Below are 20,135 nucleotides of genomic sequence, written 5' to 3'. Positions count from 1 at the left end.
AAACTGAGACACTGGGTTTAGGAAACCTCAAAGCCCCATAGTGACACACTTCCTCCAATCAATAAGGCCATACCCAATCCAACAAAGCCACTCCCTGTGAGATTATGGGGTCAATTACATTTCAAATTACCACAGTAGGTTATTTGGGAGGGGTGTTTTAGGTTTTGTGTTTTGTTGTTTTGTTTTTGTGGTTTTTCAAGACAGGGTTTCTCTCCAGGACAGGCTCCAAAGCTACAGAGAAACCCTGTCTCTTAAAACAACAGCAACAACAAAAAAAGGCAGGGTTTCTCTGTGTAACAGTCCTGACTGACTGCCCTGGAACTTGCTTTGTAGGCCGGGCACAGTGTGTTTTTATGAAAGAAAAGAGCCACAACATCGGGTGAATGAGCGTGGATGTAAGATGAAAACAAATGAGTATTTCAAGAACTGATATATTGATGGGTGGTGGCACATGCCTTTAATCCCTGTCTGCAGAGACAGGCAGATATCTGTGAGTTCGAGGCCTGGTCTACAGATCGAGTTCCAGGATAGGCTTTAAAGCTACACAGAAACCCTGTCTCAAAAAACAAAATCTTAATAAATCCAGGTGTGGTAACGGTGCTGGACAGATGGGAGACAGGCGGATTCTTGCAGCTCACTGGCCAGCCGCTCTAGCCTGAGTTGTTTAGCTCTAGGGCAGTGAAAGAGGATGTTTCAAAGGGGGTAGATGTCTTCTGAGGTGGGTGCTGGAAGTTCTCCGTTCTCCACATGTATCCACACTAACAATAAACATCTATACACACAAAATAGCTTAGAAGTGCCCTTTTGTTTTGCCCAATATTCCCAGGGTCCTGTGTTTTATCATCCCCATCTTTCCCTACCCCTAGAAAAGAAAGTGGTGTGGAAAACTTAAGCCTGAATGGTACGGTGGCAAGTGCCTATAATCGTAGCACTTAGGAGAAAGGGGAAGGACAATGAGAAGTAATTGTTACAGAGTTGAAGGCTACCCTAGGCTTCATGAGATCCTGTCTCAAACTAAAAGTTGATGACCAAGTCTGGTGTGTGCTTTGATCCCAAAGCTTGGGAGGTAGAGGCAAATGGATCCCTGAGCTCAAAGCCAATGTGGGGTGTATATTTCAGGTCAGTCAGAACTACGTAGTGAAATCTGTCTAAAAACCACTGATGAACCAGAGCCGCCATTGGTTTTTGGTTCAGTAGGAAAGAGCACTTGGTATGCAAGCACAGGGGCCTGACTTCAGATTCTAGGAATCCATGTGAAATTGGCACATACCCATAATTTAGCTGTGGGACAGGATGAATGAGATGCTGATGACTATCCTAGCTCCAGTTTCAGTGAGACCCTGTGCCACCTCTAGCATGCACACACAAAAATCGGGGACAAATTGTACAAATTGACACACCTGCTGTTTGCTCAACAGAACTAGACGGCAAGGTGCGTCGATGGAGCACGTGTTTGTTACAAGACAGATCAAAAGCTAGAAGTGGGTGTGGAGGCTAGCCCTGTAGTGCTGGAAGGTGCTATGCAGGCTGATGGGACAGTATTGTCATCAGTTTTACCCAGCTGTGCAATAGGAACAAGTCTCTTGGAGCTAATTATCCACTTTGAAATTTGAGACCTGCGCAGGAAGAAATTCACATGTGGTACTGTAAGCTGAGTTAAATGCTCATGGTTAGGGAGGCTATAGGCCCTACTGGGGAAGCGACTGCTATCATTTTGTGAACTGTTCTGGATGGTCTCATCAAACATCCTTCGAAATAATTGTGGCCATAGGTTAGAGGTCAACTTTAATTCACAGAGGTCTGCATGCCCTTGAGTCCTAGGATTAAAGATGTGTGCCACCATGCCTAGCCAATTTACTGTTGTACATACAACAGGGATGGCAGAAGAGGACATTGGATCCTCTGGAGCCGGAATACAGGTGGTTAGCTGCGTGACAAGGGTTTTGGGACCAACACTTGAGTCCCCAGGAAGAACCTCAAGTGCTCTTTACCTGCTGACCATCTCTAGCCCATAGCTTTATTTTGCATGGGAGGGAGAGGGCACAGTGCTAACTGCAGATATTCCTAGCTGGTCAGAATGCTGAGGATAAGTGGCATGAGTGCTCAGTCATAAATGTTTTATTCATATTATCCCAAGACTTAGGGAACATGGCAGAAGAGGGGACAGAAAGAATATAGGAGGTGGGGGATAGAGTGGGGTGTTGTGGGGTGCCATTTTCAGGATATGACATGGCTGTGGCATCCTTGAGCTCCCAGCAGCTGTGATTACCTGCACAAGACTGGTCTTGCCATCCTGTCATGGAAAGGGAAAAGATTCACAAGGCCCTATTCTCCCTGATGATCTCTGGGTAGTTGAATGGTTGCTGGGGGAGGAAGAGACATTTTCTGTAGTGGCATAGCCACTAGTAACAAGCTCACAGCTGTTAACTCAAGGATCCAAACACCCTCATACAGCCATGTGTACAATATATACATGTTATATATATATGTCCTATAACATATATATATATATATCAGACATAATACCAATAAAGGAAGAAAGAGTGAAGTATGGGGAGTGAATCTGGTCAAAATACATTATACACATGCATGAAAATCATGCGAATACATAGCTGAAAAGTGTGAGCATCTGAAATGGGATTCACTGGGTAGAAGCACAAACCTGACGATTCGAGTTTGGTCCTGAAACCCGAGGTAGGAGAGAATCAACTTCCAAAATTATCCTTTGCCCTCCATAAGTGCACCGTGTGAGCCCCACACTCACTATGGTAAATACAATTTAAAAAAACTAAAAATGGTCAGGTGATGATGATCGTGCCTTTGCCTTTAATCCAAGCACTTGGGAGGCAGAGGCAGGCGGGTCTCCATGAGTTCAAGGCCAGCCTGGTCTACAGAGCTAGTTCCAGGACAGGCTCCTAAGCTACAGAGAAAAAAAAAAAAAACTAAAAATGAAAGTAGGGTGGGGTGTAGCTCCATGGTAAAGCACTTGCCTAAAAAAAAAAAAAAAAAAGAAAAAAAGGTGTTGGTGCTATATTCCCACTCCATCTGTGTAAGCACCTGTGTTTTCTTGGCTTCTGTATTTGATAACCTGGCTCCAGGAAATAGAAGCAGGGCACTATGCCCATGGTAGGGGCAGAAACAGCTTAGCCTGAAGACTTGCAGGTTAGGCCACACACTGAGCTGTTTGGGCACTCCAGAACCCTGCCTGCTGGAGGTCAGAAAGTTCTCATAAATGATGTGGCTATCCCAGAACCCGGTGCAGTAGTACCTGTAGATATCCAACTCTTTGCCCTCAGAGTAGAACACCCAGTTCTTCCCTGTCAGTCAGCTTGCTACCCTGGAGACACAGCTAGCAATAGCCAGAGGGCCTAGGTTCTGTTCCTTCAAACAAGCTCGAATTGAAAATGGCTGTCCTTACCAACCCTCCTCACCTAAGTTAGGAGGTAACAGCTGATGAGGCAGGAATTTGTTTGCTTTTGGTTTTTCAAAACAGGATTTCTCTGTGTAGCTTTGGAGCCTATCCTAGAACTCACTCTGTAGACCAGGCTAGTCTTGAACTCATAGAGACTACATCACGAGTGCTGGGATTAAAGGCATGTGCCACCACCACCTGGCTGAGGCAGGAATTTTATTCAAGACTATGTATGCATTTGATAAAGGAGTCCAAGATTCATACAACAGCAAGATGATATGTGAGCTGCAAATGCAACCAAAGTCTAGAAGGGAGAGCCTGAGGACTAGGCTCTATAGGTGAAATGGAGAAAAGGGACAGAATAGGCCCTTGGAAGTCAGAGAACTAGGATCTAGCACACAAAAATTCTTCCCACTGTATAGCCTGGTGGGAACAGGAGGAAAAGCCTCCAGCCAGCAACCTGCCTGCAGTGGGTCATGGGGAGACCTCAATGCTGTTGTCCAGGGGTGGTTTGGTTTGTTGGGTTTTGTGGTGCTAGGAACTGAGTGCAGGGCCTAGGCAAGTATTCTGGTCCTGAGCCAGATCCCAGCCCTCCATATTATTTTGAGATTGCATCTCAGTGAGTTGCCTGGGCTGGCCTGAACACTTATTTGTAGCCCAAGCAAGACTTGAACTCCTGGCTAGGTGTGGTGATGTACCCCTTTAACCCCAAGCATTCTGGAGGCAAAGGCAGGTAATCTCTGTGAGTTTGAGGCTAATATGGTTTGCATGATGGTCAGGGATACAGAGTGAAACCCTGCCTCAAAATAAATAATAGAAAAATAAAAATAGAAAAAGGTTTGAACTTATGGGTCCTACTGTAACTGAGACTCCAGACTGATGACACCTGGTGGTGTCATGAACTAGTAGAGAATGCTGTCTCACTTTCACAGACCCACAGGACTATAGTTCCCAGTAGCCCCTGCTTCGGGTAGGCAAAGCTGTCCTGTAACCCGACTATCTGTCTGGAAAAGGTCACTTGAGAGCTCTTTGAGAGACAGCAACAGGAGGAAGCTCAGAGACACTATGCTTTGGTGGGGGTGGGGTGAGAGCAGTGGCCCTCTACTTCAGGCACCCATCTTCCTCCAGGACACTTCCTGCAACCCAGGGTCTTGGCCTCCATTTTCTTTACCAAAAAGAATTATTTATTTATGTAATTTTTTGAGACAGGGTTTCTCTGTGTAACGATCTTGGCTGTCCTGGAACTCTCTTTGTAGACCTGGCTGGCCTTGAACTCACAGAGATCCACCTGCCTCTGTCTCCTGAGTGCTGGGATTAAAGGCACGCCCACCACTGTCTGGCTAAAATTTACTTATTTTTGTTTTACGTGCGTTGGTGTTCTGACTGCACATACGCCTGTGTGAGGGTGTCAGATCCTGGAATTACAGACAGTTGTGAACTGCCATATGGGTGCTGGGAAGTGAGCCAGTGTCCTCTGACACTTGGTCTCCCATTTCACAGCTGCGAGCCTCTGAACTAGCAGCAGCTCTCTGTTTAGGGCACACTCATTCTCAGCTCCTGGTTCCTCTTGCTAGTGCACATGACTTTCCCATCTACGTGCAGCAATGGACTGTGTCCCAGCCAGGTGAGGAATGGCTATGACCAGCTTGACAGCACTTCATCCATAGAAGTGGCTGCACTCTAGACAAATGTCACAAGCAAGCCCTGCTGCTCTGAGGAAAAGAGAATGTGTTCTGCACTTGTGACAACGCCTTTGCTTCTTTAAGAAGGGTCCACAATCCAGTCCCATCTTTCATCTATAGCTCAGGAAAGAGCCTAGATTGGATAATGTCTTAGACAAAGTCTCAGCCAGAATGTTTTAGGTACGCTTCTGGCCTCCCAGAGTATTCCAGCTCTTTCCGAAGTATCCTGTCTCCAATCTTCCAAAAGCCGGGGGCCAGAAGGCCTAAGGAACCCTGGGAGAAGTGGGTCAGCTGTGAACATGCCCCTCCCTTGACCCTCCCTCCGCTCCTCTCTCCTCTCCACTTGCCCCCAAAATAGCTCCCTTGAGCTACAAGGCCAAGACCCTCCCACGTCCGGGGGAGGCGTGTCATACTGCCCTGAGCCAGGCCTTAAATCCCCTCACAGCTGGGCAGCTCCACTCCCTGGCTGGAGGCAACCAGACTCTCAGTCTGTTCAGTTCAGTTGAGCTTGCCTTTCTGCAGCCATGTCCAGGCCTCTTTCAGACCAGGATAAGAGAAAGCAAATCAGTGTTCGCGGCCTGGCCGGTGTGGAGAATGTGTCTGAGCTGAAAAAGAACTTCAACCGCCACCTGCATTTCACCCTGGTCAAGGACCGTAATGTGGCCACCCCAAGAGATTACTATTTTGCTCTGGCCCACACCGTGCGAGACCACCTCGTGGGACGTTGGATTCGCACACAGCAGCACTACTACGAAAAGGACCCCAAGGTGCTACAGGAGGGGACACCCTGGGTGGGAAATGAGCTGGGAGTGAGGCCTGCCAGGGAGCTGGCCCTTTCTGAGGCCCAAATTTTCTACAGCAAAATAAATTGCTGTTTTAGGAGCCTGGGGTTGGAGGATCTAGGGGTCTTGGACAAAAGCAATACTGAGGAGAGAGACCCAGGGGTGCTCAGGGTAGGCTGGCTGCTTACATGTGTGCCAGACAAGGCTGGAAGGGGCTGCTAGTGGGCAGGAAATGTAGCCCCCTGTGGCCCAGTTTGGACCTGGCATGGAAGGACATGTCATCAAATGTGTGCATGGCACAGTGTGCTTGTGCCACAGCCAGGGCAAGGCTGGGGCAGCTGGGGCAGCAAGTATCAAGTGTCTGGTAGGGTCATTGGTAAATGTCAGGAACCTAACTCCACAGCAGGGGTGGGGGAGGGGCAGGGAGGGACCCAGGAAATGGGCAGACTGGGTGCTCTCTTGGCATTTCCATGCTTCTGTTCATCTCCGGACTGAGGCTTGAGGGGAACCCCAGTACAGGGCAGGTTCAGCCCTGAGTCACCGAGTGACCTTGAAAATGACTTTTTCCTCTGGGCCTTGGCAATGCCTTCTGGGGGAGCACTCAGAGGTGCTTCTCAATGTCCTGACTTCCTGATGGGCCATATTAGGAGGGGTATGTACTTCAGAAGGTGTCCCCACTTCTCATAAACACCTAACCCTGGAGATAGGCCTGGCCAATCACATTCTCTAGAAGGGGAAACTGAACAAAACCAGATGAAAAGGCATTTCAAAGGAATGTAGGGACCAATGCCTTTCTTACCTATTAGACCCCAAAGTCTGAAGTGGCTCCTCTGAGCAGGGAGAAAAGAATTGGTGACTGAGATGGGACATGCTGGGGCCTGGCAAGTAAGACAGGAGGGTTAGAGGTCCAGATGCAGCTATGCCTGGCTGGATGTCAGTGGGTGGCTCTGATCCCTCTATTCTGTCTCTGGGTAGAGGATCTACTACCTGTCTTTGGAATTCTACATGGGACGGACACTACAGAACACTATGGTGAACCTGGCCTTGGAGAACGCCTGTGATGAGGCTACTTACCAGGTGGGGGAAGCATTTAAGGTTGGGGGGGTTCCCATGTTGGCCCTTGGGCCTGACCACTCCACTACCACCCCTTCTCTCAGTTGGGCTTGGACATGGAGGAGCTGGAGGAGATCGAGGAGGATGCGGGGTTGGGTAATGGGGGCCTCGGCCGCCTGGCAGGTGAGTACATGCTTGTGGGGTGGGGTGGAGGAGTCCCTAGTGTTGGATGCCTGATACCCACTGTCCTGATACCCATAGCCTGCTTCTTGGACTCCATGGCTACACTGGGACTAGCTGCCTATGGCTACGGGATCCGCTATGAATTTGGGATTTTTAATCAGAAGATCTGTGGGGGCTGGCAGGTGAGCATCCCCGACCCCAACTCTGTGGTGCTCAGTCCCAATAGAGAGGTCCCTCGTTTGGTCATCTGTCTCTGGATAGGCTCTGAACCCATCTCAGCTCCCCAGACAAACATCCTTGCCCCTTGCCTCAAAGCCAGCTGGTGACCCCCGGAACAGGGACTACCCTTGTGGAATGCTTAGAACATACTCTGCTGCTGGATGGCTCACCAGCTCACAGAATGTGAGTCCCTGGAGCGTGTGCCGTCGATGTCATGTTCCCCTTGACCCTCCAGATGGAAGAGGCCGACGACTGGCTTCGCTACGGCAACCCCTGGGAGAAGGCCCGCCCTGAGTTCACACTGCCCGTGCATTTCTATGGCCGAGTGGAGCACACCAGCCAGGGTGCCAAGTGGGTGGACACACAGGTGAAGATAAAGATGGGTACAGGTTTGGGGGAACTCGGTCAGCAGCAGAAGGGAGGGGAGCTCCTAGAGAAAATAGGGCATAGGAAACAAGCGGAAGGCTCTTGAGCCCATTGTCACCTTACAAAGGAGGGCACTAAGGTTCAGAGAGGTCAAGAGATTTACTGGAGGTCACACAGCCAGAGCTGGGAGTTGCTAGTCAGGGTTATCAGGGAGGCCAGGCAAAGTGTCAACCCTGGAAGGAGGAGGGAACTGTCTCTGCTCCACCAGCACTCTGTCCTGGCCAGCTCCTCTCCCCAGCACAAGACAGCACAGCCATTGAAGACTGCACATTTGAGGCAGGAGAGAAAATGAGGCCTCTTGGGTGGAACTGGCATGTTCAAAACCAGGTAGCAAGTTGAATGGATCTGAAAAAAACTGCTGGGTATCCCAATCCCTGACCCTCTAGACCTTCAGAAATGGTGTTTATTGCTTTTCTATCTAGGCCTGGGCCAGTCAGGGCTGCTGCACATGCAGCTGTCCTGACAGCCTGGCCCATTTAGCTCTGAATGGAAGTGTGTAGACCTGCCTTCCTTTGGTTTTCAACTTAGTGTCTGTGGGGTTGGGCCATGGGACCTGGGCCTATATTCCATTCTACTCCATCAAGGGTGTCAGGGAGGGAAGGTGAAGCCCCAAAAGCCCCATATAGGTAGTCCTTTGGTGACCCTGGCATTGTGGTAGCAGGTAGTTCTTTGCAGTAAATTGGTGGTTTATGGGAGGTGGTTATGGGAGGTTTGTCCTGGGTAGTGGTGGTGCACACCTTTGATCTCAGCACTCAGGAGGAGGAGGCAGGCAGATCTCTGTGAGTTCAAGGCCAGTCTGGTCTACAGAGTGAGTTCCAGGACAGGCTCAAAAACTACAGAGAAACCCTGTCTTGATAAAACAAAAACAAACAAAAGATTTTGGGAGATGGAGATAGGGCTGTCTGGTATTGGTTACTGCTAAGTAGCCCCGTGGTCAGCTAAATATAAGACTTCTGGGTAGAACTGACCCCTGTGTAGCGTTCATCTTGAACCCAGGTTCTCCAAACCTTCTTCTGAGTCCAGTGTGCTCTCACTGGGTGGGGCCAGATTGTAGAGCGGCCACCAGCAGAGACCCACTTTGGGTTCAGCGCTCGTCACTGTCTTCCTTCCCATAATCCTCATGGCAGTCTAGGGAGGCAGGTGTTGGGCTGTGCAGTGGGGATGCTGGAGAGGTCTTAAGTTACTTATCTGCAGTGCTGTGGGGTGTACAGTCTTTGCACTTGCTTGACAAATGTTCTGCCCCTGAGCTATATCCTCAGCCCTCTTGCCCTCTTTTTTTTTTTTTTTTTTTACTTGACACAGGAACTCACTAAGTTGCCCAGATTGTCCTTGAACTCACCATGTATCCTAGGCAGGCCTTGAACTTGTGATCCTTCAGCCTCAGTCTCTCCAGTGGCTGAGATTCCAGGCCTGCACTAGCAATCTCCTCTCCTTTTTCTCTATTTTTATTTTTTATTTTTCAAGACAGGGTTTCTCTGAGTAGCCCTGGCTGCCCTGGAACTCACTCTGTAGACTCGGCTGGCCTCGAACTCACAAGAGATCTGCCTGCCTTTGCCTCCTGAGTGCTGGGCTTAAAGGTGTGCACCACTACCACCTGGCTCTTTTATATATACTTTTTTCTTAATTTTTTTTATGAGCATTGGTGTTTTGCCTATATGTATGTCCTTGTGAGGGTATTGAATTCCCTCAAACAGGTTACAGACAGCTGTGAGCTGCCCTGTGGGTGCTGGAAATTGGACCCAGGTCCTCTGGAAGAGCAGCCAGTGCTCTTAAGCACTGAACCATCTCTCCAGCCCCGACTTCGACTTCTCTTCTTTCTGTAGCTGAGGCTCAGAGGAACCATAGCTTGCTCCTGGTAACCTGGTTAGTAAGCTCTGAGCTAGAACTACAGTCTGCCTTGGGCACTGGAAAAATTCTTGACTTGAGCTTCAGCTCTTGGACAGGAGGCTCTACAAACCAGACGTAGGCACTGCTTAGGGCTGGACCCTGGCAGCCTCTCCAGTTTCTGACTCAGCTACCCCCTGTAGGTAGTGTTGGCTATGCCCTACGACACACCTGTGCCTGGCTATCGAAACAACGTTGTCAACACCATGCGTCTCTGGTCGGCCAAGGCACCTAATGACTTCAACCTCAAGGACTGTAAGTCCCTCTGCTGATAGCTGGCAGCCCTAGTTAGCCCTTCCTGGCCCATGCCCAGTCCCAGCCTTACCCAAATCCACTTTGTCCCTCAGTCAACGTTGGCGGCTACATCCAGGCTGTACTGGACCGAAACCTGGCTGAGAACATCTCACGTGTCTTGTACCCCAATGATAACGTGCGTTGCCCTTCAACCTGGAGTCTGGAAGCTCAAGTCCTTGAGAGGGACAGGGGAGCTGGGGGCGGGGACCTTTGTCACTGTCCTAGTCTCACTATATTGCTGTTCCTGTGTGTCCTATTAAGTCCTTTAAATCCTGAGGGAGGGGTTGGGGTGTAACATTTCCTGGGACTGTTTCCCTGGGGACTCTCACAGGATTCATCTATGTCTTTCTAACACCATCTGCTACAGTTAGTTGCTGGGGCAAAGACTCCTGGGTTCAGAAGGTAGGGGCAGTTTAGGGCACTGGGACCTAGTGTGATAGGGGCTCTCCTGGTCACACCCACAGCAGCTGTGGGCCCCACACCCTGCCACCCCCAACTGCACTCTGCTTTGTACCTTCCTTAGTTCTTCGAAGGGAAGGAGCTTCGACTGAAGCAGGAGTACTTCGTGGTGGCTGCCACCCTCCAGGACATCATCCGGCGCTTCAAGTCCTCCAAGTTCGGCAGCCGTGATCCTGTGCGCACAAACTTCGATGCCTTCCCCGATAAGGTAGCGTGCTGGCCTGAAGACTCCTGTCTCCCCATCTCAAGTCCCATGGCCTCCTCCTTCCAGCCTCACTCTACAGAGGAGTGGAGGCTGGAAGTGTATGCAGAACTACGTTTGGCCTTTTAGGGGCTCTGAAGGGGCAAGGAACACTCACAATAGTGCTTGGTCTGGAATCCATCCTGACTTCCACTCCCCCCACCCCCCGACAGGTGGCCATCCAGCTCAATGATACCCACCCCTCTTTGGCGATCCCTGAGCTGATGAGGATTCTGGTGGACCTGGAACGGCTGGACTGGGACAAGGTAGGTTTCAGTTGCTTTTACCCTTACAGGGCCTCCAGGGTCTCCTTCCCAGTGTGAAGTGGAAGGACAGCAGGGGACTGAGCAAGGACTGTGAACCAGAGGGCTGATTGAAACCCAGCTGGGCCCTGGTGGGGCCACCGGCTGCACAGCGACTTCTTGCCTTGTATGCCAGGCCTGGGATGTGACAGTGAAGACCTGTGCCTACACCAACCACACAGTGCTGCCGGAAGCCCTGGAGCGCTGGCCAGTGCACCTCATGGAGACACTGCTGCCCCGGCACCTGCAGATCATTTATGAGATCAACCAGCGCTTCCTTAACGTGAGCTGGCGGTGTGGGAGTGGGCCCCCAGCCTTGAAGTCAGGAGGCCTATGGGCTGTCTGTGGGCGGAGGGGGATTGGAGACTAAGGTTTCTGGGTCCGGAGCCTGGCCTTAGCTCTGGACTTTTTTGGGGGGCGCAGCGGGTGTCGGCCGCATTCCCTGGGGACGTAGACAGGCTGCGGCGCATGTCACTGGTGGAGGAGGGCTCAGTGAAGCGCATCAACATGGCACACCTGTGCATTGCTGGCTCGCACGCAGTCAACGGTGTGGCTCGCATCCATTCGGAGATCCTCAAGAAAACCATGTAAGCCCCTCCACAAGCCCCGCCCATACCATTCTTCCTTTGCATGTGGACCCCGCCCATTCTCATGGCACCAACCAGGGTCTTCTGGGCTGATCCCACCCTGAGGGCATCAGTTCTGCCTTCCACTCTGTCACTCAGGGCAAGCTTAGCAGCAAGCACCCATAATGCTGAGCCGGCTCACTTACCTCAAGGGTGACCCATTCTTAGAACACACTAGTCCCTTTCCAGTACAGTCCTGTTCTAGATGACCCCTTCTTACACACAATATCCCTACCTGCCCCAGGTCTGCACGCACCTGCATCCAAGCCTTTTCAGGAAAAAAAAAAAAAAAAAAAAGAGTAGGGAACCAGGTGGGAGGCTCTGCAGAAGTAAATGGTGACCCTCACTCAACCCCAACCTGCAGCTTCAAGGACTTTTATGAGCTGGAGCCTCACAAGTTCCAGAACAAGACCAATGGCATCACCCCTCGGCGCTGGCTGGTTCTGTGTAACCCTGGGCTGGCGGAGGTCATTGCTGAGGTGAGAGGTCACTCTGTGGCCAATCGGATCAATGCAGGTCACTATGGGACAGAAGTGGGTAGCTCTAGTACAAAGGCCCCAGCTGAGGGCCACAGTCCTGTACTGTGTTCCCAAGACTGGTGTCCCCTTGGAGGAAGTAGCACTGCTTTCTTACTTAAACAGGCTTGCCCTATGGCTAATGGAGGCCCTGGCTATAGAGACTAACCTGCTGGAATTCATAGTTTAATGCTGATACATCTGAAGTGAGACTGCTAAGGGGCAGATGTCTGGTGGGGTGGCCAGAGGTCATGCCCACAGGAAGAAAGGCCAGAGGTCAGGAGACTGGCTGGGGTCAGATGGAGCAGTCATAAGAGGGCTCATTGTTAGTGTAGGAGGAAGATGGATGTAGCCGCAGTGCTCTGGCTAGCAGGCTGTGGGAAGTGAAGTTCAAGGAGGAAGGGTCTAGCTAGCCTGGAGGAGCGAGGCCAGGATGGGGTAGTCTTAGCTGAAAGCTGTATTCCCACAGCGCATTGGGGAGGAGTACATCTCAGACCTGGACCAACTGCGCAAACTGCTCTCCTATGTGGATGATGAATCCTTTATCCGTGATGTCGCCAAAGTGAAACAGGTGGGGAGGACAGCAGCCTGGGACTCCTACACTGGGGCTGGCATCTGGGGAGGACAGGAGTGGCAGCTAGAGCGCATCTCTCCCAGCAGTGGCAGAAGGCAGCTTCTGCTGTCATTGAGAGGGTGCCGGCATACATCAACAATGTCTGCCTTGGTGCAGGGGTTGAGGGAAGCAGTAACGGGCGAACTTCCCGTCATCTGCTTTCCTGGGCCTGAGTACAAAACAATGGGACTCTAGGGTGTTTTGTTTTTTTTTTTTAAACTGAAGCCCGTTGGTGAGCCCTCTGTCTCTTCAATCTCCAGGAAAACAAGTTGAAGTTCTCTGCATACCTTGAGAGAGAATACAAAGTCCACATCAACCCCAACTCCCTCTTCGATGTCCAGGTGAAAAGAATTCATGAATATAAGCGCCAGCTTCTCAATTGCCTTCACGTCATTACCCTGTATAACCGTGAGTGGCTGGGACCCCACCAACTGAGTCCCCAACTCTGGGCATCTCCCCTTGTACCATCAATGGCTAGATCAGTGTCTCCTGGGGTCTAGTGACTATCCTTAGGATGTGGTGTTATCCTTACATCTTAGCTTCCTGCTGTTGTCATAAGATTCCCTGACAAGGGGCCGGAGAGATGACTCATCAGTTAAGAGCACTGGCTGGGTTTTATTTGTTCGTTTTGTTTTTTGAGACAGGGTTTCTTGTTTCTCTGTAGCTTTGGAGCCTGTCCTGGAACTTGCTCTGTAGACCAGGATGATCTCATACTCATAGAGATCCACCTGCCTCTGCCTCCCGAGTGCTGGGATTAAAGGCGTGCTCCACCACCTCCCGGCTGCACTGGCTGTTCTTCCAGAGGATCCAGGCTCATTCCAGCACCCACATGGTAGTTCACAACTGTCTGTAACTCCAGAGGGTCTGACACCCTCATATACATATACATGCAAGCAAAACCCCAATATACAATAAATAAATAAATCTTAAAAAAATAAAGATTACCTGACAAAAGCAATTAAGGGGAAAGGGGGTTATTTTGCTCAATATTCGAGGTGACAGTCTGTCATTGTGGGAAGTCAAGGTTTGAAGCAAGTAGTCACATTGCATCCACAGCAGGAGTAGAGAGTGAGAACAGTGGATTAATGTATGCGTGCCAGTGGCTCTTTGTCTCTCTCACTGAGACAGGGTTTCACTATGTAGCCCCAGCTTACCTGGAGTTTCCTGTGTAGACCAGGCTGTCCTTGAGCTAGCAGAAATCTGACTGTCTCCGCCTTCTGAGTGCTAGTGCTGCAGGCATGCACCATCATGCCAGATCCTCCATTCTTCTATAAATTTTATTTTACAGTCGGGCGGTGGTGAGTTTGAGGCCAGCTTGGTCTACAGAGAAAGTTCCAGGACAGGCTCCAAAGCTACACAGAGAAACCCTGTCTCGAAAAGCCAAAAAATTATTTTACATTTATTTATTTATTGTATGTTATGTGTATATGTGTACGCCATGATGCAGCGTGTCTGTGGAGGACAACTTTCACCTTGTACAGCTAACCCATCTTGCTGCTCTTGTTCTCCATTCTCACACAGTATAGAATCCCCTACTTAGGGAAAAGTGCCGCCCACAATGGGCAGAATTTCCCACCTCCATTAATGTGATCCAGACAGTCCCTCACCGATGTGGCAAGAGGCCTGTTCCCCCCCCCCCCAGCTGATTCTAGATTTTCTCAAGTTGACAGCATTAACCACCGCACCCCGCATCACAGAACAAATTGAGGTTCAGAGATGGAGACATGACAGACACAGAGCCAAGTGACCAGCCCAGGCCAGCACTGCCTGTCTGTGTCCTGGTCCTGGCTGCCTGTATTGGTAAGTGCCCCTGATGCCTCTCTTTTCCACAGGCATCAAGAGGGAGCCCAACAGGTTCATGGTGCCAAGGACTGTGATGATTGGAGGCAAGGTGAGAGACCTCGGGCAGACTGGCTGGGTCTGAACACGTGCCAGGACAGATCAAGGTGTGGGAGGGCCGAAGTGCTGACCATACTTCCCTACAGGCTGCACCTGGGTACCACATGGCCAAGATGATCATCAAGCTCATCACCGCCATTGGGGATGTGGTCAACCACGACCCTGCAGTGGGAGACCGCCTCCGAGTGATCTTCCTGGAGAACTACCGAGTTTCACTGGCAGAGAAAGGTGGGTGCCGAGGTGGCTGCACGGGAGCTCTGACGAGCTCAGTCCCAGAAGAGGCATTTGCCATCTTTTCCTGGCCTGTAGTCACGGTAAAGAAATTGGACAAGCTGGAGAAATGGCTCAGTGGTTAAGAGCACTGGCTACTTTTCAAGATGATGTGAGTTCATTCCCATCACCCATATAATAGCTCACAACCTTCTGTAATTCTGGTCGTAGGGGATCTAATACCCTCTTCTGGCCTCTATAGGCACTGCATGCATGTGGTGGAAATACATGCTGGCAAAATGCCCATCCACATAAAATAAAGTAAGAATTATTTAAAAAATATCGATGGAAAATGATTGAGGAAAACTCTAGGCATCCACCTCTGGCCTTACACACATGCACGTACACACATGCACATATACATGCACACACACATCATACATGTACAAAGAAACTAAACAAAACCTCAAAAAGTATAGTAGAGAAAGGTCACACGGTGAGTTTAAGTCCAGCCTGTCCCACATTGCGGGTTCCAGGTTAGCCAGGGCTGTATGGTGAAACAGTCAAAACAGCCACAAAACAGCGGAAGGATAGGGGTCAGGCTGGAATCAACAGAAGGCAGTGGATTGGGGTTGAGAGGTACCTGAATCTGTACAGATTCAGCCTGGCAGCGCCATCCCTGGGACTGACCTCATGTTCTTCCCACCGCTCTACAGTGATTCCTGCTGCCGACCTCTCAGAGCAGATCTCCACCGCGGGCACGGAGGCCTCGGGCACTGGCAACATGAAGTTCATGCTCAACGGGGCTCTGACCATTGGCACCATGGACGGTGCCAATGTGGAAATGGCAGAGGAGGCTGGGGAGGAGAACTTCTTCATCTTCGGCATGCGGGTGGAGGATGTGGAAAGGCTGGATCAGAGAGGGTATGGGGTCTGAGTATCAGAGTGTGTGTCAGTTGGGAAGCTGGGAGAGGCTGGCCAGCCTGTGCAACATCTTAGCTACAGATGCCTGCCGGGATTCTGGAAAACTAAAGAGGGAGTTTGTGGCCAACAAGGTTAAAAAAGGAAGTAGCAGGATGGGAGGAAAAGAAAGTAGAAATTATGTAGTTCTGAAATTAGAAGAAAATTACATCATTGGCTTTCTGTCTGGACACCATGGCAGAAAGAGATAAAGGATTATATTGATCCTTCAAAGAAAACATTTTCTTGGTATTACATCTTTCAAGACGGGATTTCTCTGTGTAACAACCCTGGCTGTTCTGGAACTCCATTTGTAGACCAGGCTGGCCTTGAACTCACAGAACTTACAGAGATCTGCCTCTGCCTCCCCAGTGGTTACCCAGCTTGCCCTTGCATCATAAATATTTTAATTAATTATTTATTGTTAAAATCGAGTCTCACTTTGAGGCTCACTCTGCTCGTGGAATACCTGGGCTCAAACAACCCTCCTGTCTCTGTCTTTTAAGTGCTTGATTGCTATAGGTGTGCCCCTAGCTAAAATAGAATTTTATTATTCATATGTATGTATATATATATTTTTAATATTTTATTTTGTGTGTGTAGATGTTCTGCTTACATGTATGTCTATGCATGACATGTCTACTTGTATGTATAGAGTCCAGAAGAGGGTATTGGGTGCCTTAGAATTGGAGTTACAGATGGTTGTGAGCTGCCATGTGGGTGCTGGGAATTGAACCCAGGTCCTCTGGAAGAGCAACTTTTTTAAAAAAAAAGATTTATTTATTAATTATGTATACAGGGTTCTTTCTGCATGTATCCCTTCAGGTCAGAAGAGGGTACCAGATCTCATTACAGATGGTTGTGAGCCACCATGTGGTTGCTGGGAACTGAACTCAGAATTTCTGGAAGAGCAGTCAGTGCTCTTAACCTCTGAGCCATCTCTCCAGCCCAAGAGCAACTTTTAAAGGCCGAGCCATCTCTCCAGCTCCCCAGCCAACCTATATTATACCTAGTTCCAAACCCCAGGACATTAAAATTGACCTCTTGCTGTTGCTGTAAATGTTAGTGCAGTGAGCAACCTTTTCCCAGTACCCAGATGTTTGGTTATTCCCTCAAGAATTATTAGGAAAGCTGAATGTTGTTACTCTTGCATTAATTCTAATACTTGGGAGGCAGAGGCAGGAAGGTGTCTGTTGGCCAGCCTGGTCTACACAACAAGTTCTGAAACACTATATAGTGAGGCCCTAACTCAAAAAAAAAATTGTTAGGCTACAGCAACTGCCCAGTCCACTGTTGGATGTAGTGTGCAAAACAAGCTGTTCTTTATGGGGCTGGGGGGGGGTTGATTTGGGGATACATATTAGAAGGTAAATACTTGGGATCAAAAACTAAGTTCTTGGGCTAGGCAGATGGCTCGGTGGGCAGAAGTGCTTGTGGTGTAGGTCTGGTGAGCCCATGTTAAAGGAGTAGCGCGAGCGTATGCAATCCTAACAGGCCTGAAGGGAAAGGGAGGTGGAGACAGAAGACTCAGGAGCTGGTGAGCCGCTAACTGTCTTACACAGTACCAAAGAGACCCTGTTTCAGAAACAAGTGAAAAGGTGATGACCCTCATCTAAGGTTGCCTTCTGACCTCCACATGTGTGGTGAGGCGCGCTCACCACCCCCAACATACAGAAACAACAACAAAAGAGCTGGGCGGTGGTGGCGCAGGCCTTTAATCCCAGCTATCAGGAGGCAGAGGCAGGCCTGGTCTGCAGAGTTCCAGGACAGCCAGGGTAATACAGAGAAACCCTCTCTTGAAAAACCAAAAAAAGAAAGTAAAAAAAAGTGAGAGTTCCTAAACCTCTGCCACAGATTTTCAGATCCTGGAAGGCTGGCACAGTTTACACTTCCAGCCGCAGCTCCAGAGAGTTGGCATTTGCTGCTGAAAGGGCGTTTTCCTAGAAATTTCTGACTTGGAGTGGGGTATGGTGACACAAACCTTTAATCTCCACACTCTGGAGGCAAAGGCAGGCGAATCTCCTTGAGTTTGAAGCTACTGTGGTCTACATAGCGAGTTCTAGGCCAGACAGGATTATATGGTGACACCCTGCCAAAGAAAGAAAGAAGAAATTCCAGATCTTGTTTTCTTGGCCCTAAGATGCATTGAATGAGATCTGGGTTGTTCAGGACCAGACTTCAGACTTCAGGAAAATTCTGACTGCAGAGGACGGGGTAGAGTGGCCGTGTGGAGGCTGTTCAAGGGCACGGCGAGTCGCAGAGCAGGGCAATGCCAGGACCTGAGATCACTGTGGAACTCTGTTGTTGTTCATAAGGAAAAGTGAGCCAGGGAGGGAGGGAAGGGCGCCTTCGTGCCGGGTTTAAGACAGAGTGGATGGGTGTTTCCTCGAAAGTGAAAGTTGTCACGAGCCTGCAGTGAGCTTGGCCTGACTGAGTCAGGGTCACTCTTGACTGTTAAGGTCATACCTATCAGAGGTGGGCTCGGGATGGTGAAAGAAGACATTCATGGAAGGTTTTATTTTGTTTTGTTTTTTGGTGGTGCTGGGGATGGAACCCAGGGCCTCTCACATGCCAGGTGATAAGCATTCTGCTGCTAGGAAGAACTGTCCTTGCCTGGCTCCAAGACTACTCTCTCTCTCTCTCTCTCTCTCTCTTTCCTTTTCTAAAATTATAGGTGTGTGTTTATGTGTGCACAGGTGCACTGAGCCTTTTCTCCAGCCCCAGATTTGTCTTTTCTGACTTCTTTGGGCCTGAGTGTCTTCATCTACAAAGTGGGAGAAGAAAAAGCTGAGCGCAGTGTAGCAGCTGTGGAGGGCCTGAGCCTCAGGCCTTCCCAGGTTTTCTCTGGGAAGCTGGGCACCCTTTGGCGGGAGCTGACCACAGGTGTGCTCTGGCAGGTACAATGCCCAGGAGTACTATGACCGAATTCCTGAGCTTCGGCAGATCATCGAACAGTTGAGCAGTGGCTTCTTCTCCCCTAAGCAGCCTGACCTGTTCAAGGACATTGTCAACATGCTCATGCACCATGACCGGTGAGCTGGCTGGCCAGGCTGCATGGAGGCTCGGGTGGGTGGGGAGGCTGCCAGGGTTGTAGCTTCATTCACTTCAGTTGCTGCACCAAGGGCTTGGCCCTTAATCTCACAGAGCTCTGGTCTCTCCATTCTCCTCCAGGTTTAAAGTCTTTGCAGATTATGAGGAATACATTAAATGCCAGGACAAAGTCAGTGAGTTGTACAAGGTGAGGGACCATGGGCCAGGGGCTGGTAGGGCTTTGTTTGATTCTGGCTGGGATGAAAGAGAATGGGGGCAGCCCGCTGGCAGAGTGAACCTAGAGACTCCCTTCCTGTCTTCAGAACCCAAGAGAGTGGACACGGATGGTGATCAGGAACATAGCCACCTCTGGCAAGTTTTCCAGTGACCGCACCATTGCCCAGTATGCCCGGGAGATCTGGGGTGTAGAACCTTCTCGCCAGCGCCTGCCAGCCCCGGATGAGAAGATCTGATCTTCCACACCAGACCCCACATCTGCCCTTGAGTCTGTTTGCGATTCCTGGGATCAGGCCCACCTTTCATCCAGAGGGTGGGCCCTGGAATTACTACTCTGCTCTTCCCTTTTTGGAGCCCTTTTACCAGTCTCTAGGTCCCGATGCCCAGTGTGATTAAGGACACTGTCCTCTTTTTCCTCAACTCCCTACCCCTCCTATTTATGAATGGGGTCTGACCAAGTGCACCCACTCCCCAATAAATCGACTGTTCCTGAGCTTCCTTACTTTCTTCTCTGGTGCAAATATTTTTAGCTCTTGGAGAGCTTAACAGCTGCTGTGCAACCATCTCCCTATCCCCCCTTTATCCGTTCCCCCCCCCCTCACCGAGGCAGGTGCATCGTCTGGGGGCAGGGGAGAGGGGCAGCCCATAGGCGGTGCCTGGGACAAAGTCCCTTTTCCGGTGTTGCCCTCCCCGCCTCTCTTCCCAGCGCTGTGTCCATACTAGGTCAGCGGCCAGCTTAGTTGGTCGAGGGCGGGGCGTCTGCCTGGGTGGGGCCCACCGGGTCAGGGAGTCGGGATTTGGGCTGGAGCCTCTGGGACTAGGAGCATCCACGCTGTTAAGGGAGGGTCCAGAGGAGGCTCGGCACCTTCTTAGCTCCTCCCCTAGCTCCGCCCCACTGCGGCGTTTTAGGGTCTCTTAGCAGGTGGCTATGATAAATCCAAAATCAGGGGAGTGTTAGGGCTTAGGGCATTCGCAGTTTTCAGGCGAGGGCGGTGGCATATTCCCGGTTCTGGAGAAACTGAGGTCTATAAAGGCCCTGTTCTGAGCCTCACGTAACGAGGACTGAAGTGTAAAAAAGGTCCTGCCTCTCTCGCCCAAGGCAGGGAGG

At 50.3% G+C, this 20,135-nt stretch overlaps 1 protein-coding gene across 1 annotated transcript; it reads left to right on the top strand.

Moving 5' to 3' along the window:
* The first annotated feature begins 5,531 nt into the window (after nucleotides 1–5,531).
* Nucleotides 5,532–19,529, top strand: Pygm (glycogen phosphorylase, muscle associated). Its single transcript, XM_048458377.3, has 20 exons — nucleotides 5,532–5,861; nucleotides 6,852–6,953; nucleotides 7,034–7,112; nucleotides 7,191–7,294; nucleotides 7,567–7,698; nucleotides 9,785–9,896; nucleotides 9,989–10,071; nucleotides 10,459–10,602; nucleotides 10,809–10,901; nucleotides 11,074–11,220; nucleotides 11,361–11,524; nucleotides 11,928–12,042; nucleotides 12,548–12,649; nucleotides 12,952–13,099; nucleotides 14,524–14,582; nucleotides 14,677–14,818; nucleotides 15,517–15,724; nucleotides 18,658–18,792; nucleotides 18,932–18,998; nucleotides 19,114–19,529. The coding sequence occupies exons 1-20, from the start codon at nucleotides 5,619–5,621 to the stop codon at nucleotides 19,261–19,263; spliced, it is 2,529 nt and encodes an 842-aa protein (XP_048314334.1). The 5' UTR covers nucleotides 5,532–5,618; the 3' UTR covers nucleotides 19,264–19,529.
* The last annotated feature ends 606 nt before the right edge of the window (nucleotides 19,530–20,135 follow it).

This window comes from Myodes glareolus, chromosome 7 (assembly GCF_982192425.1).
Source record: "Myodes glareolus chromosome 7, mMyoGla1.1, whole genome shotgun sequence".
NCBI lineage: Eukaryota > Metazoa > Chordata > Mammalia > Rodentia > Cricetidae > Myodes > Myodes glareolus.
Note: the sequence above shows the minus strand (reverse complement) of the source record. Positions and strands in the feature narration are given on the sequence as shown.